Source organism: Kogia breviceps, chromosome 16, assembly GCF_026419965.1.
Source record: "Kogia breviceps isolate mKogBre1 chromosome 16, mKogBre1 haplotype 1, whole genome shotgun sequence".
NCBI classification, from domain to species: Eukaryota; Metazoa; Chordata; class Mammalia; order Artiodactyla; family Physeteridae; genus Kogia; species Kogia breviceps.
In genome coordinates, this window is record NC_081325.1 from 2,095,016 (window position 1) to 2,109,656 (window position 14,641).

At 39.5% G+C, this 14,641-nt stretch overlaps 1 protein-coding gene across 9 annotated transcripts in view; it reads left to right on the top strand.

Annotated features, from left to right (window-relative positions):
• The window catches only part of LOC131743081 (zinc finger MYM-type protein 2), a 94,277-nt gene that overhangs the window by 34,932 nt on the left and 44,704 nt on the right, over positions 1–14,641 (top strand). For all 9 annotated transcript variants that reach the window (XM_059041502.2, XM_067016393.1, XM_067016397.1 and 6 more), the window contains one exon: positions 11,728–11,799. In XM_059041502.2, the coding sequence (XP_058897485.1) occupies positions 11,728–11,799 (72 nt within the window). The remainder of the gene's footprint in view (positions 1–11,727; positions 11,800–14,641) is intronic.

A 14,641-nucleotide genomic window follows, 5' to 3' on the forward strand; every position in this document is an offset into this window, starting at 1 on the left:
CGGGTTCAGCCCCAGACCAGCGCGGTAGAGCGAGGGTCGCGGTAGAGCGAGGGTCGCGGTAGAGCGAGTCACGTGAAGTTTTTGGTTTCTCAGTGCATGTAAGTTATGTTTACTATTAAGTGTGCAAAAGCACTGTGTCTAAAAAAATGTACACGCCTTAATTAAAAAAAAATGAACCACCATCGGAGCCTCAGTGAATCATAGCAGTAGCACTCCAAGATCACTGATTATACCGAGAGATCACCATAACAAATAGAGTAATAATGAAAAAGTTTGAAACGTTGCAAGAATTACCAAAATGTGATACAGAGACACGGGGTGAGCAGATGCTGTCGGGAAGACGGCGCTGATGAAGTTGCTCGACGCAGGCTTGCCGCCGACCTCCAATCTGTACAAAAGGCACTACGACGAGGTCTGCCTGGATATGCTTGACTCCGTGGAGATGTGGTTTCAGGGTAGATTCTTAGAAGCAAGATTGCTCAGCCAGAGGTACATGCACATGTTCGTTTGTTAGATACTGTTAAATTCCCTCTGTCAGAGTTGGACCAGTTTGCATTCCTTCCAGCAGTGTATGTGGAAGTGCTTGTTTCTCCGTAGCCTCTCCAGCAGGGACTTTTAGCACTCTATTCTGTTTGGTAAAAACAGTATGTTTAGAAAAATTTGTATTTCTTTTATTAGGAATGCTGATGAGCAGCTTTTCATATTTCAGAGCTTATTGTCTTTCCTTTTCTGTGAACTGTTTGTTTACCTCTTATACCCATTTTTCTGTTTGGGCTTTGGTTTGTCTCAGTCTCTCCCCCATTAAGTCAAACTTTTAATGAGCAAAATGCACCTGTAATTTGTTTGTGAAACAATTATTTAGCAACTATTATGTTGCAGGTACTGTGCTAATTGCTTGCAATAGTAGTCTGATGGGAAGTACAGTAGACAGTTCCTACTTTCATGGGATTTGCATTGCACTGTTGTAGTTCAGACTTGTTAACGTAAAGAAGGTTTCGTGGTGATTGAAAGGATCAGACTAATTATAATCTCCAGAACTCAATGTGGTGTTTGATGTTGGTGATGTCATTGTATTAGTTATTTTCTGATACCTAGGTTTGGTAAGAGCTAGCTGCCCGGGGTTAAAGTCATGGCCCAGCACTCATCCTCTGCGTCCTGGGCAGTTGCTTAAATCCCCCCCGGCCCCCACCGCCCATGCCGTTTTTCATCACATGTCTTGCCTGTTGCTATTTCCTACAATTTTTTATTTTTTTATTTTATTTTTATCTTATTTTATTTTATTTTTTTTGTGATACGCGGGCCTCTCACCGCTGTGGCCTCTCCCGTTGCGGAGCACAGGCTCCGGACGCGCAGGCGCAGCGGCCATGGCTCACGGGCCCAGCCGCTCCCCGGCACGTGGGATCCTCCCGGACCGGGGCACGAACCCGCGTCCCCTGCATCGGCAGGCGGACTCTCAACCACTGCGCCACCAGGGAAGCCCCCTACAATTTTTTAAACATTTTATTTATTTACTTTTGGCTGTGTTCAGTCTTTGCTGCTGTTTGCGGGCTTTCTCTAGTTGCGGCGAGCCGGGGCGTCTCTTGTTGTAGAGCACAGGCTCTAGGCACGCGGGCTTCAGTAGTTGTGGCTCATGGGCTTGGTTGCTCCGCGGCATGTGGGATCTTCCCGGACCAGATCTCAAACCTGTGTACCCTGCACTGGCAGGCGGATTCTTAACCACTGAGCCCCCAGGGAAGCCCCCTACAATTTTTAATGAGTGGAAATAGTAAGTACCTTTTTCTTTTCCCAGTGGTAATGCTTTTGGTGTTTCCTCATTAAATTAGATGCCAACTTCAGGGTTGGTAAATATATTTTAACATATTAAAGAAGTATCCATGGATTTGTTTCATTAAATGTTTTATCAGAAATGAGAATCGAGTTTTGAAAGTCTTTTCAGTGTCTATGGCAGTGATTGTATGATTCCCCCCGCACACCTTTATTTATTAATTTTTTTGGCTGCATCAGGTCTAGTTGCGGCATGTGGGATCTTCGTTGAGGCATGCGGGATATTTCGTTGCAGCATGCAGGCTTCTCTAGTTGTGGCATGCAGGTTTTTCTCTCTCTAGTTGTGCCGTGCGGGTTCCAGAGCGCGTGGGCTCTGTAGTTTGCAGCACGTGGGCTCTCCCGTTGAGGAATACGAGCTCAGTAGTTGTGTGGCACGGGGGCTTAGTCGCCCCACAGCATGTGAGATCTTAGTTCCCCCCACCAGGGATAGAACTCGTGTCCCTGCATTGGAAGGTGGATTCTTTACCAGTAGACCACCAGGGATGTCCCTCCCTACCCCTTTAAATCTATTAATATGTGAATTGTTTTAATGGATTTCCTAATTCATCTAAACATTCTTGCATTATTAGAATAAACCATACCAGATCATTATTGTATTTTATTTTATTTATTTATTTATTTATTTATTTTTGTGGTACGCGGGCCTCTCACCGTTGTGGCCTCTCCCGTTGCGGAGCACAGGCTCCGGACGCGCAGGCTCAGCGGCCACGGCTCACGGGCCCAGCCGCTCCGCGGCATGTGGGATCTTCCTGGACCGGGGCACGAACCCGCATCCCCTGCATCGGCAGGCGGACTCTCCACCACTGCGCCACCAGGGAAGCCCTGTATTTTAAGTTTTATTTCTAATTGTTAATATTTAATACTTTTCCATTGGTATTCATAAGTGAGATTGGTCTTGAATTTCCTTTTTTTTGATGCAGTCTTTAAGATATCAGTGTTATATTTGCTTTATAAAAATGCTCAGAGGAAAATTCATATCCTTATATGCTTAAATGAGTAAAAAAGAACATAAATGAATTAACTATTAAACTCAAAGTTGTAAAAAATAAATTAAAGCAAAAGACAAGAAAAAAGATAAAAGTAGAAATTAATGAATTAGGTTATAAAAATAGTACTAAAATAATTCAAAATGCTGCTTCTATAGGAAATCAAGTCTTTGAAAAACTAGACAAACCGATTGTCAATCAGGAACAGAGGTTTAAAAATGCACAGATTCACAAAGATAAGAAATGACAAGTTGGACTTACCCATCAAAACAGAGAAAATTGAAGAAAATCAACAAGGGACTACTTTGTACAGCCCTATATAGAAATGTTGAAAACCTAGATCAAGTGAGTAATTTTCTATCAAAATATAATTTCCCTAAATTGACTCCAGAGCAGACAGAATAAGGCAGAGAAATTTCCATAGAAGAAATAGAGATAGTTATCAAAGAACTACCCCACAAAGAGACATAGGCTCAGATGGTTTCACAAGGAAATTCCATCAGATTTGAACTAGGTAACCTTAATGTTATTTAAACCATTCCAAAGCAGTAAAAAGGATGCAAACTACTCATGTTAAAAATAAAAATTGCGGTAAGTGTATATGATATAATATTCCTAATTTTAAACATTTTTAACTCTACAATTGAGTGGCATTAATTACAGTCATAATTTGTGCAGTCATCACCTCTATTTCCAGAACTTTTTCGTGACCCAAACAGAGACTCTGTGACAGTGAAGCCAGTTAACTCCTCATCTTCCCCCTTCCCTCCTGACCCTGGTCACCTCTGATCTACTTTCTGTCTGTGAATTTGCTGATTCTGGGTATTTCATGTAAGTGGAGTCATACAGTGTCTGTCCATTTTGTCTGGTTTATTCACTTAACATAATGTTTTGAGTTTCAGCCATGTTGTAGCACTTTTTATGGCTGAATAATGTTCATTGTATGTATATACATTTTGCTTATTCATTTATTTGATGATGGACATTTGGGTTGTTTCCATCTTTTGACTATTGTGAATCATACTGCAATGAACATTAGCATATAAGTATCAGTTTGAGGTCTGTTTTTCAGTTCTTGTGGGTGTATACCTAGGAGTGGAATTGTTGGGTCACAGGGTAATTCTATGTTTAGCTTCTTGAAGAATGGTTAAACTTTTCCACAACAACTGTATCAGTTTAAATTCCTACCAGCAATACATGAGGGTTCCATTTGCTGTCCATCTTTGCCAACACTTGTTATTTTCCATTAAAAAAATTTTTTTTTTATTACAGACATCACAGTAGGAGTGGAGTGGTATATCTTTGTGGTTTTGACTTGCATTTCCCTAATGACTGATGATGTTGAGTATGTTTTCATGTGCTTTTTGGCCATTTGTATGTCTTCCTTGGAGGAGTATCTATAGAAGTTATATATAATTTTTAAAAAATGTTTGTTTATTTGGCTGTGTCAGGTCTTTAGTTGCGGCATGTGGGCCCTTAGTTGCGGCATGCGGCATCTAGTTCCCTGACCAGGGATCAAACCCAGGCCCCCTGCATTGGGAGCACAGAGTTTTAACCTCTGGACCACCAGGGGAGTCCCTCATTTTACTTTCTTGATAATGTCATTTGCAGAAAACTTTAATTTTAATGAAGGCCAATTTACCTCCTTTTCTTTTTTGTTGCTTGTGTTTTTGGTGCCATATCTAAGAATTTGTTACCAAATCAAAGGTCAAGGTGGTTTATCCCTATGCTTTCTTCTAAGAGTTTTATGGTTTTAACTCATATTTAGGTCTTTGGTCCATTTTGAATTAGTTTTGTTGATGATGTGAGGCAGGCACCCAACTTCATTCTCTTGTGTGTGGAAATCCAGTTGTCCCAGCACCATCTGTTATTGGACTTGAGTGGGTATTTTGTTATTGATTTTAATTTTTTTACTTTTTCATTTATTTATTTAGTTTTTTGGCTGTGTCATGTGGCATGTGGGATTTTAGTTCCCCGACCAGGAATCGAACCCTCGCCCTCTGCAGTGGAGGCTTGGAGTCTTAACCACTGGGCCGCCAGGGAAGTCCCTGTTAATTGGACTTGTGATATTTGTCAGATATTAATTGGCCATAGATGAGTAGCTTTATTTCTGATAACCATCTTTGTAGGAAGTTTTGAAATCAGGAAATGAGTCTTCCAACTTTGTTCTTCTGTTTGGATACTCTAACCCCATTCTAGTTTTGTATGACTTTTCCATTTCTGCAGAAAAGGCTTTTAGAATTTTGATAGTGATTGCATTGATTCTGTAGATCGCTTTGGGTATTACTGACATCTCTGCAATGTCAAAGCTTCCTATGTATGAACTTGGGATGTTTTCTCATTTACTTAGGTCTTTATTAGCTCTAGTAGCTTTATTGTTGATCCCTTGGGGTTTTCTTTTTTTTCCTTTTTTTATAAATTTATTTATTTTTATTTTTGGCTGTGTTGTGTCTTTGTTGCTGCACGTGGTCTTTCTCTAGTTGCAGCGAGCGGGGGCTACTCTTCATTGTGGTGCGCAGGCTTCTCATTGCAGTGGCTTCTCTTGTTGCAGAGCTCAGGCTCTAGGTGAATGGGCTTCAGTAGTTATGGCATGTGGGCTCAGTAGTTGTGGCTCGTGGGCTCTAGACGCAGGCTCAGTAGTTGTGGTGCACAGGCTTAGTTGCACCATGGCATGTGGGATCTTCCCGGACCAGGGCTCGACCCCATGTCCCACTGCTTTGGCGGGTGGATTCTTAACCACTGTGCCACCAAGGAAGTCCCTGGGTTTTCTTTATATGGAGTCAGTTCATCTCCAGTAGTGATAGTTTTACTTCTTCCTTTCCAATTTGGATGTCTTTTATTTCTTTTTCTAACTTGTTCTGGCTAGAACTTTCACTATCATGTTGAACAGAAGTGGCAAAAGTGGGCATCCTTTTCTTGTTCCTGACCTTAGAGGAAAAGATTTGTGTCTTTCTCCTTTGAGTGTGCTGTTAGCTATGGGTTGTTCATATATGGCATTTGTTACGTTGAGATGGTTTTCTATTCCTAGTTTGTTGATTGTCTTTTTTCATAAAAGGGTGTTGAATTTTGTTAAACTTCTTCAGCATTTGAGATTATCATGTAGTTTTTACCTTCATTCTATTCATGTGGTATATATTACATTGATTATTTTACATTTGCATTACTGGGATAAACCCCACTTGGTTATGGTGTGTAATACTTTTAATATGCTGCTGAATTTGCTTTGCTGATATTTTCCTTTAGATTTTTGTATGTATATTTGTAAAAGATATTTGTCTGTAATGTCTGTCTGTCTTTGGATTCAGGGCAGTGGTGGCCTAATGGAATAGAAGTAGGAGGTGTCCACCCTGTCCTGACCTGGGGAGAGTTTGAGAAGAATCTGTGTTAGCTCCTCTTTGAATGTTTGGCGGATTCTCCCAGTGAAGTCATTTGATCCTGGCTTTACTTTGCTGCAACGCTTTTGATGACTGAGTCAGTCTCTTTACTTCTTACAGGTCTGTTGATATTTTCTGTTTCTTCCTGAGTCAGTTTTGGTGTTTTGCTTTTTTTTTTTTAAACAGAAACCACTCCAGGTATTTATTTATTCATTTAATTTGTTTTTTTACCTTTGGCTGCGTTGGGTCCCCGTTGCGGCGCACGCTTCTCACTGCAGTGGCCTCTCCCTCTGCGGAGCACGGGCTCCAGGCGCATGGGCTTCAGTAGCTGTGGCACATGGGCCCAGCTGCTCTGTGGTATGTGGGATCCTCCCAGACCAGGGCTCGAACCCGAGACACCTGCATTTGGCAGGCAGACCCCCAACCACTGCGCCACCAGGGAAGCCCCTGGTTTGCATTTTTTAAGGGATTTCTGTTTCATCTAGCTTATCCAGTTGTTGGTGTATAATCATTCATAGCATTTTCTCACAGTCCTTTCTTAGGGAATATTTGTAGTATTGTCCCTACTTTTGTTTCTCTGTTTTGTTCTTTGCGTCTTTTTTCTTAATCTAACTAAAGGTTTGTTGACTTTTTTGCTCTCTTCATTGGCCAGCTTTTTGTTTCAGTGATAATATTTTCATACTCTTTATTTCTCTGCACTCTATTATTTCCTTTCTTCTTCTGGCTTGGGTTTAGCTTTCTATCTTTCTGTTTCTTTAAGGTGTAAGTTATGTTACGGATTTAGATCTTCTTTTCAAAAATAGGTATTTGCAATTATAATTTTTCCTCTGAGCACTGTTTGCACTGCATCCTGTCACTTTTGGTATATTTTGGTTTTGCCTTGACTCATCTGTTAAGTATTGAAAAATTTCCCTTGTAATTTCTTCTTTGACCCATTGGTTAAGAGTATGTAGTTTTTAGGGCTTCCCTGGTGGCGCAGTGGTTGAGGGTCCGCCTGCCGATGCAGGGGACATGGGTTCGTGCCCCGGTCCGGGAGGATCCCACGTGCCGCAGAGTGGCTGGGCCCGTGAGCCATGGCCGCTGGGCCTGTGCGTCCGGAGCCTGTGCTCTGCGGTGGGAGAGGCCCGCGTACCACAAAAAAAAAAAAAAAAAAAAAGAGTATGTAGTTTTTATATACCTGTATTTGTAAATTTTCTAGTTTTGTTTTTGTTATTCATTTTTTATTTCATTCTGTTATCATTGGAAAAGATACTCTGCGATTTCAACCTTTATACATTTATTGCAACTTTTTTGAAGCCTGACATATGGTCTTTCCTGGAGAATGTTTCATGTGCACTTGGGGAGAACATAGTGGCTTGTAGTGTTATTCAGATCCTGTACATAAGTGCCAAAATCCCGTGTGGCTGGTCTGTCCATTATTGAAATGGGTGTATGTATTGAGTCCTACAGCTGTTACTGTAGAATTGCATGTTTTTCCCTTCACTTGTGTCAATGTTTGCTTAATATATTTTGGGTCTCTGATATTTGGTGAAAAAGTTTACAATTGTTATATCTTCTTGATGAGTTTACCCTTTTTCCAGTATGGTTTTGTTTTGTTTCTTGTATTAGTTTTTTGACTTAAAATTTATTTTGTTTGGTAAAATTTTTTTAGAAATTTGTGGTGTATTATGGGGATTCTTGTGGTTTATCCATTCTAGGGTTCTTTCAACTTCTTCTCCCTGAAATTAGTCTTTTTCCTAATTTGCAGTGTTTTCAGAGTTTTTGAGTACTCGTTCAGCCCTGCCCTCTTTTTCCTCTCCCTCGGAGACTCTAATGTAGTTATTATATTACTCTAGTTACAGTCCTGCAGGTCCCTGAGGCTCTATTCTTCTTTATTTTTACCTCCAAGACTGTGTTATTTCTGATATTCAGATTGGATAATTTCTCTTTTCCCCTTCCATGGTCCTATCCTCTGTCTTTTCCATTCTGCTTTTGGTCCCATCCATTGGGGTTTTTTTGGTGGTGGTTATTTATTTATTTTACTAATACTTAATTTTGTTTAGAACAGTTTCAGTATTACAGAAACATTGATCAGATAATACAGAGTTCTCATGGTATAGCCCCTCCCCGCACCGTTTCCCTCTGTATTGACACCTTAAATTGGTATGATAACTTGTTACAATTAGTGAGCTCATATTGAAATATTATTAGCATGTAAAGTCTATAGTTTACGTAAAAATTAAGAAAATCTGAACAACGTCCATTTCCTGTTCCAGGATCCCATCCAGGATGCCACATCATATTCAGCAGTTGTGTCACCTTAGGCTCCTCTTGGCTTTTTCTCAGACTTTTCTTGTTTTTGACGAGCTTGACAGTTTTTAGGAGTCAGAGACCCCTCTGCTTTCATCTCTAGACAGACTGGGCTCTGGGTTTAGGAGAGAGATGACAGAGGTGTTGGCCTTTTGCACTTTTGCAGTTTTCATCACATAACAAGGGTACATGTCTCAACATGACTTATGACTGTTGATATTGATGTAGATCACCTCGCTCAAGTGGTGTCAGGATTCTCCACTGGAAAGCCCCCCCCCCTCCTTCCTTGTTTAATGTTTGGAAGAAAGTCATTCTCCTTTAAGGTGGAGTATATAGTTACTTGGAATTTTTCTGCATAGAATTTTTGCCCCTGTTTTCAGTCCTGCAGTTTCCATTTGGACCTTCTATTTCTTTGATGAGAATGTCTATTTTTTAATTGTTGTGTTTTTTTTTCCTTGTTGAAGCATTTTTATCATGGCTGCTTTAAAATCTTTGGTGCATAATCCTAGGGTATCTGTGCTTTCAGTGTGAGCGTCTTCTGACTGTCTCCTTCTGTGGCTCTGGCTCCCTCTCCTCTGGGCTCCACAAGGGCCTGCTACTGTGCTCCCTGCAGCCCCCCTGGCGCCAGGATCATTCTCCTCCCGAGGATACAGAAAGTATTCTTCGTAATATCAGTAAATAAAGCTTATTTCAAAGTAGTGTTTCATCTTATTTTTTAGTTGTCATAGTTTTTATATTTTTCATACTATATGGTCATAATTTTAAGTAAGTAAGAGGGAATCTGTGTGTATGTTGTTACTGATAAAGGGAGATAATCAGACATGTTTAGAGAGCACTGCGGTGATGCTCTAGTGAATGTCTTCTTTTTCTAAAGCCTGGGAACTAAAGCTGTACAGTGATTTTTTTTTTTTTTTTTTTTTTTTTTGGTCCCTGCTCCCGCACTCCTCCACCCCCAACCTTTTGTCTCTAACATCTAAGTTGGCCGCTTTTGTTGTTTATCCCTGTCCCGGTAGCGCAGTCAGTGTCTGGAGTAAACACATACTGGTGATTAATCGTCTAGGTCCTGGCGGGGCGGGGCGGGGGGGGGGGGGGCTGTCCAGTGCTCAACACTCGGCTTTCAGTATTTTCAATTTCCTTTAAAACATTTTTTATTTTAAAAATATTTAATTTTGGGCTTCCCTGGTGGCGCAGCGGTTGAGAGTCCGCCTGCCGATGCAGGAGACACGGGTTCGTGCCCCGGTCCGGGAAGATCCCACATGCCGCGGAGCAACTAAGCCCGTGAGCCATGGCCACTAGGCCTGCGCGTCCGGAGCCTGTGCTCCGCAACGGGAGAGGCCACAACAGTGAGAGGCCCGCGTACCGCAAAAAAAAAAAAAAAAAAAAAAAAAAAATTAATTTTTATTGAAATATAGTTGATTTACAGTGTATTAGTTGCACGTGTACAGCAAAGTAACTCGGTTATATGTACATATAAATCTATATATTCTTTTCCTATATTCTCTTCCACTGTAGATTATTACAAGCTGTTGAGTGTAGTTCCCTGTGCTGTACGGTGGGTCTTTGTTGGTTATCCGCTTTACATACAGTGCTGTGCGCATATTTTAATCTCAAGCTTCTGATTTTTCCCTGCCCCCCTCCCCCCCGTTTTCCCCTTTGGTAACCATGAGTTTGTTCTATATCTGTGAATCTATTTCTGTTTTGTAAATAAATTCATTTGTATCATTTTTTTTTAGATCCCACATATAAGGGATATTATAAGATATTTGTCTTTCTGTCTGACTTACTTCACTTAGTATGATTATCTAGGTCCATCCACATTGCTGCACATGGCATTATTCCATTCTTTTTTATGGCTGAGTAATATTCCATTGTATATATACCACATCTTCTTTATCCATTCCTCTGTCAGTGGACATTCAGGTTACTTCCGTGTTTTGGCCATTGTGAATAGTGCATCAGTGAACGTTGGGGTGCATGTATTTTTTCAAATTATGGTTTCCTCCAGATAGATGCCCAGGAGTGGGATTGCTGGATCATATGGTAGCTCTCTTTTTAGTTTTTTAAGGAACCTCCATACTGTTCTCCATAATGGCTGCACCAAATACATTCCCACCCACAGTGTAGGAAGGTTCCCTTTTCTCTACACCCTCTCCAGCATTTACTGTTTGTAGGTTTCTTGGTGATGGCCATGCTGACTGGCCAGAGGTGACACCTCATTGTAGTTTTGATTTGCATTTCTCTAATGATCAGTGAGGTTGAGCATCTTTTCATGTGCTCCTCAGCCATCTATATGTCTTCTTTGGAGAAATATCTATTTAGATCTTCTGCCCATTTTTGACTTTTTTTTTTTTTCATATTGATCGCATGAGCTGTTTGTATATTTTGGAGATTAATTCTTTGTTGGTTGCATCATTTCCAAATATTTTCTCCCATTCTGTAGGTTGTCTTTTTGTGTTGTTTATGGTTTCCTTTGCTGTGCAAAAGCTTTTAAGTTTAATTTGATCCCATTTGTTTATTTTTGTTTTTATTTCCATTACTCTAGGAGACTATTTTCCGTTTTCTTGCATAGTATTTTGACTTTTAAGGAAAGCAGTATGCTTTCTGCAAAGAGTAAGGATATAAATTCCTATGTGCTGGAAGCTGTTATATGTACTTTAAAAAGAGTTTCCAAAACAACCCATTTGCAGATAATGAAAATTGTAACTGTAATTTCCAAATCAGTTTTCTTTTGTTTTTGTTTGTTTGTTTGTTTGTTTTGTTTGTTTGTTTTGGCCGCACTGCAAGGCTTGTGGGATCTTAGTTCCCTGATCAGGGATTGAACCCAGGGCCACGTCAGTGAAAGCTCTGATTCCTAACCACTGGACTGCCAGGGAACTGCCAAGATACCGTTTTATTTATTATTGATAGATTTTACTGAATATATTTAGAATACATTGTCATCTAAGAGAAATATGTGATTTTTTTTTTGCAAGGTCTACTTAGAGGTGAGTCAAATCTAAGGGTCTGTTTTAAATTCTTTATCTAGTTACTATTATTTTTTTATAGGATAATTATAAAGTTATGATATATAATAATTATTCTGTAAGCTGGTCAGTGGCACTGTAGGACAGATAGGCATTTTTAAAAGTTGGAACGAGGTTGTAAGTTACAAAACAGGTAATTAAGAATCAACTTTTACAGATTGCTTGTTGACCTTTCGAACTAGCAGCCTTTCTTTATATCTTTTTATAAAGCCTTTTAAAATCTTTTTTTAGGTAGGTAGCCATCCAAGCTTTCTGAAGGAGGTTCGGGATCACATGCAGGACTCTTTCTTAATGCAGCCTGAGGTAAGCAGGAGTGTGGCTGGGGTTAAGGCCTCGACATGACATGCTCTGCTACTGCCTTTATTGTGTGTCTGAAAAATTGTGTACATTTTGAAGTGTATTAACATTTATGAACTTTAAATATGTCAGATGATTATTTTCTTACTTTATCGCAAGACCGACGAACTTTCTCATTTCACTAAATTTTATGTGTTTTCTTGTGATGCACTCATTTGATTTTAGGTATTTATGTTATTAAAAATTATTTTAAGATATAGATTTTTAATGCACAGTCCTTGACCTCAGTGGGCATTTAAAAAAATAAATTTATTTGTTTATTTATTTACTACTGGCTGTGTCGGGTCTTTGTTGCTGTGCACGGGCTTTCTCTAGTTGTGGCGAAGGGGGGCTACTCTTCGTTGTGGTGCACGGGCTTCTCATTGTGGTGGCTTCTCTTCATTGCAGAGTGTGGGCTCTAGGGTGTGCGGGCTTCAGTAGTTGTGGCACGCGGGCTTCAGTAGTTGTGGCTCATGGGCTCTAGAGCGCAGGCCTCAGTAGTTGTGGCGCACAGGCTTAGTTGCTCCGCAGCATATGGGATCTTCCCAGACCAGGGCTTGAACCTGTGTCCCCTGCATTGGCAGGCGATTCTTAACCACTATGCCACTAGGGAAACCCCCAGTGGGCATTTAAATATAGGATATAAGAGTCCTTCTCTTGTGCCTACCTGAAAGGGGGGTGGGGAGTCCTTTCTTTCAAAAAATGTTTCCAAATCTGTACTCCCTTTAAGCCCCATGAATAAATTAGGACTTGAATAATAAATGTATACAATTAAGAATAATTATAATTGTAGTACAGTGATCAAAATAAGGAATTTTATATTGATATAATACCACTGATTAATCTATAGATCTTATTCAAATTTTGTTCATTAATGTCTGTTATAGCGAATTGGGGGGAAAAAATTGTATAGCATCCAATCCAGGATCATAAGCCATTATTTAAAAGCAAGTTTTTTTCAGTTTCTCCCTCTGTTCTTCTGAGACCCTAATTCCAGGTGTATTAGATTTCCTGCTCCTGTCCCATGGGCACGGTGGCTCTATTATTTATTGAGGTTTTTAAAGTCTTGTTTTCCTTCTGGCTTCATTTTGGAGACTTTGTAATGTGCCTTTAGTTTTACTAATCTTTTCTAATCAACTATTAGTTCCATGTGGTGTATTTTTTGTCTTGGACTTTGTCATCTGTAGAGGTTCCATCTGGGTCTTGTTTATGTCCTCTATTCCTGGCCTCATTGTGTTCATATTTTTCCTCCATGGATTTCTTGAGTATATCAGCGTAGTAGCTCTTCTAACATCTTTGCCTACTATTTTCCTATTTGTCCTTTCTATATAAGATTTCTATATAATGAGCTACACAGATGACAGAGTCAACTTGAGTGAATAAAAGAAGTATAAGGTTTACTTGAATTTATCTCTTAATCGTCACTTAGTATAAAAATTAGTATAATATCATGTCATTGTTGAAGTTTTATCACTATCCCCCTCTCCACAGGGTTCTTCACTATTTTTATGCTTTGGACTCCCTTGGTAACATGGTTAGATGGTTTCTCAGCAGGCTGTTAAATGCATAAAAAATTACAACTAGAACCAATTATTCCAAATATAGTTATCAAAATATTTAAAAAATTTTGAAATGTGATATATATACACTGTATTAATGCATTAAGTAATAAGGTATAGTGGTTATTAACTGTAATGTTTTTTGAAGTAATGTTGGACATCAGCGATGTATTGAGCCACCTGCCAGTATAAGATAAAAAGTTGGGGATTTTTGTTTTAGCAGGTTCTGCTAAAACTAATGTGGTTTATTACCTCGAATCAGAATGAAAAGAAAGTTACATTTCGGTTAGATGTTATTGAATATAAAGATAATAATTCTTCCATGCGATGTCATGGACCTAAGTTAGTTTTCAGTTGTATCTGGATGTGGCCAGGCAGTCAGTTCTGTGTAGCCACACTTGTGCGCATTTCCTAGATTAGATTTGCAGTAACAAGTCCATCAAGGCTTTATCTCTTGAGCACCTACCCTTGCTGTCCACTTGCTTGGTTAAAAATGTAGTAAATGAGATGTTTTACTTTCATCTAAAAGGAAAAATTAGGGAGAAGTTGTAGAATCATGTGGTGGTTCATTTTGATATTCATGTGGAGCTGGTTAACATGAAAATGTAAGGCACCTTTTTTCAATGACTAGACTGAAAATGAGCCCATTTGCCGCAAACTCCCCATTATTTTTTCGTTTTACCTCACCAGTGTTGTTTCAATCACATCTACTTCATACTTTTTTTTTTTTACTGAATTTATAATTTATTTCCCCCGTGCCTGAATGGGGAATATAATAATTGTGAATTTGTTTCACTTTATTTTGTTCTTTAAATCACTCAATGCATATTTATAGGGTGCATGAAATCTAAATATGATTACGTTGTTTACATAGGAAGCAGAGAAAACGTGGCATGACAGCGTATATCTTTTTTGCTAACACTCTCCCGTTAGATGGGCCTTTTTGTTGTTGAAGTGTAGTGGCAACTGTGAAAGTGGCTGTTACAGTGTTTTCAGTGTTAATGATTCTGTTTTTCTCAGTTTCATGCAAAACTGTTTCTCAGTGGGGACCAGTTGCTTAGCTTCTGGCTTACTCGACCCAGGTCAACTGGTCTACTTTTTATGCGTATGTCTTAAAACTTACTAATTACTTAACCATTCTGGCAGTAAAATCATTGTCAACTTGAAGGATATTTCTAATAAGTTAAAAAATCTAGCGCGAGATTAGAGTGGATGATTGGACCTCATTTATATCTGTAAAAGAATTCTTC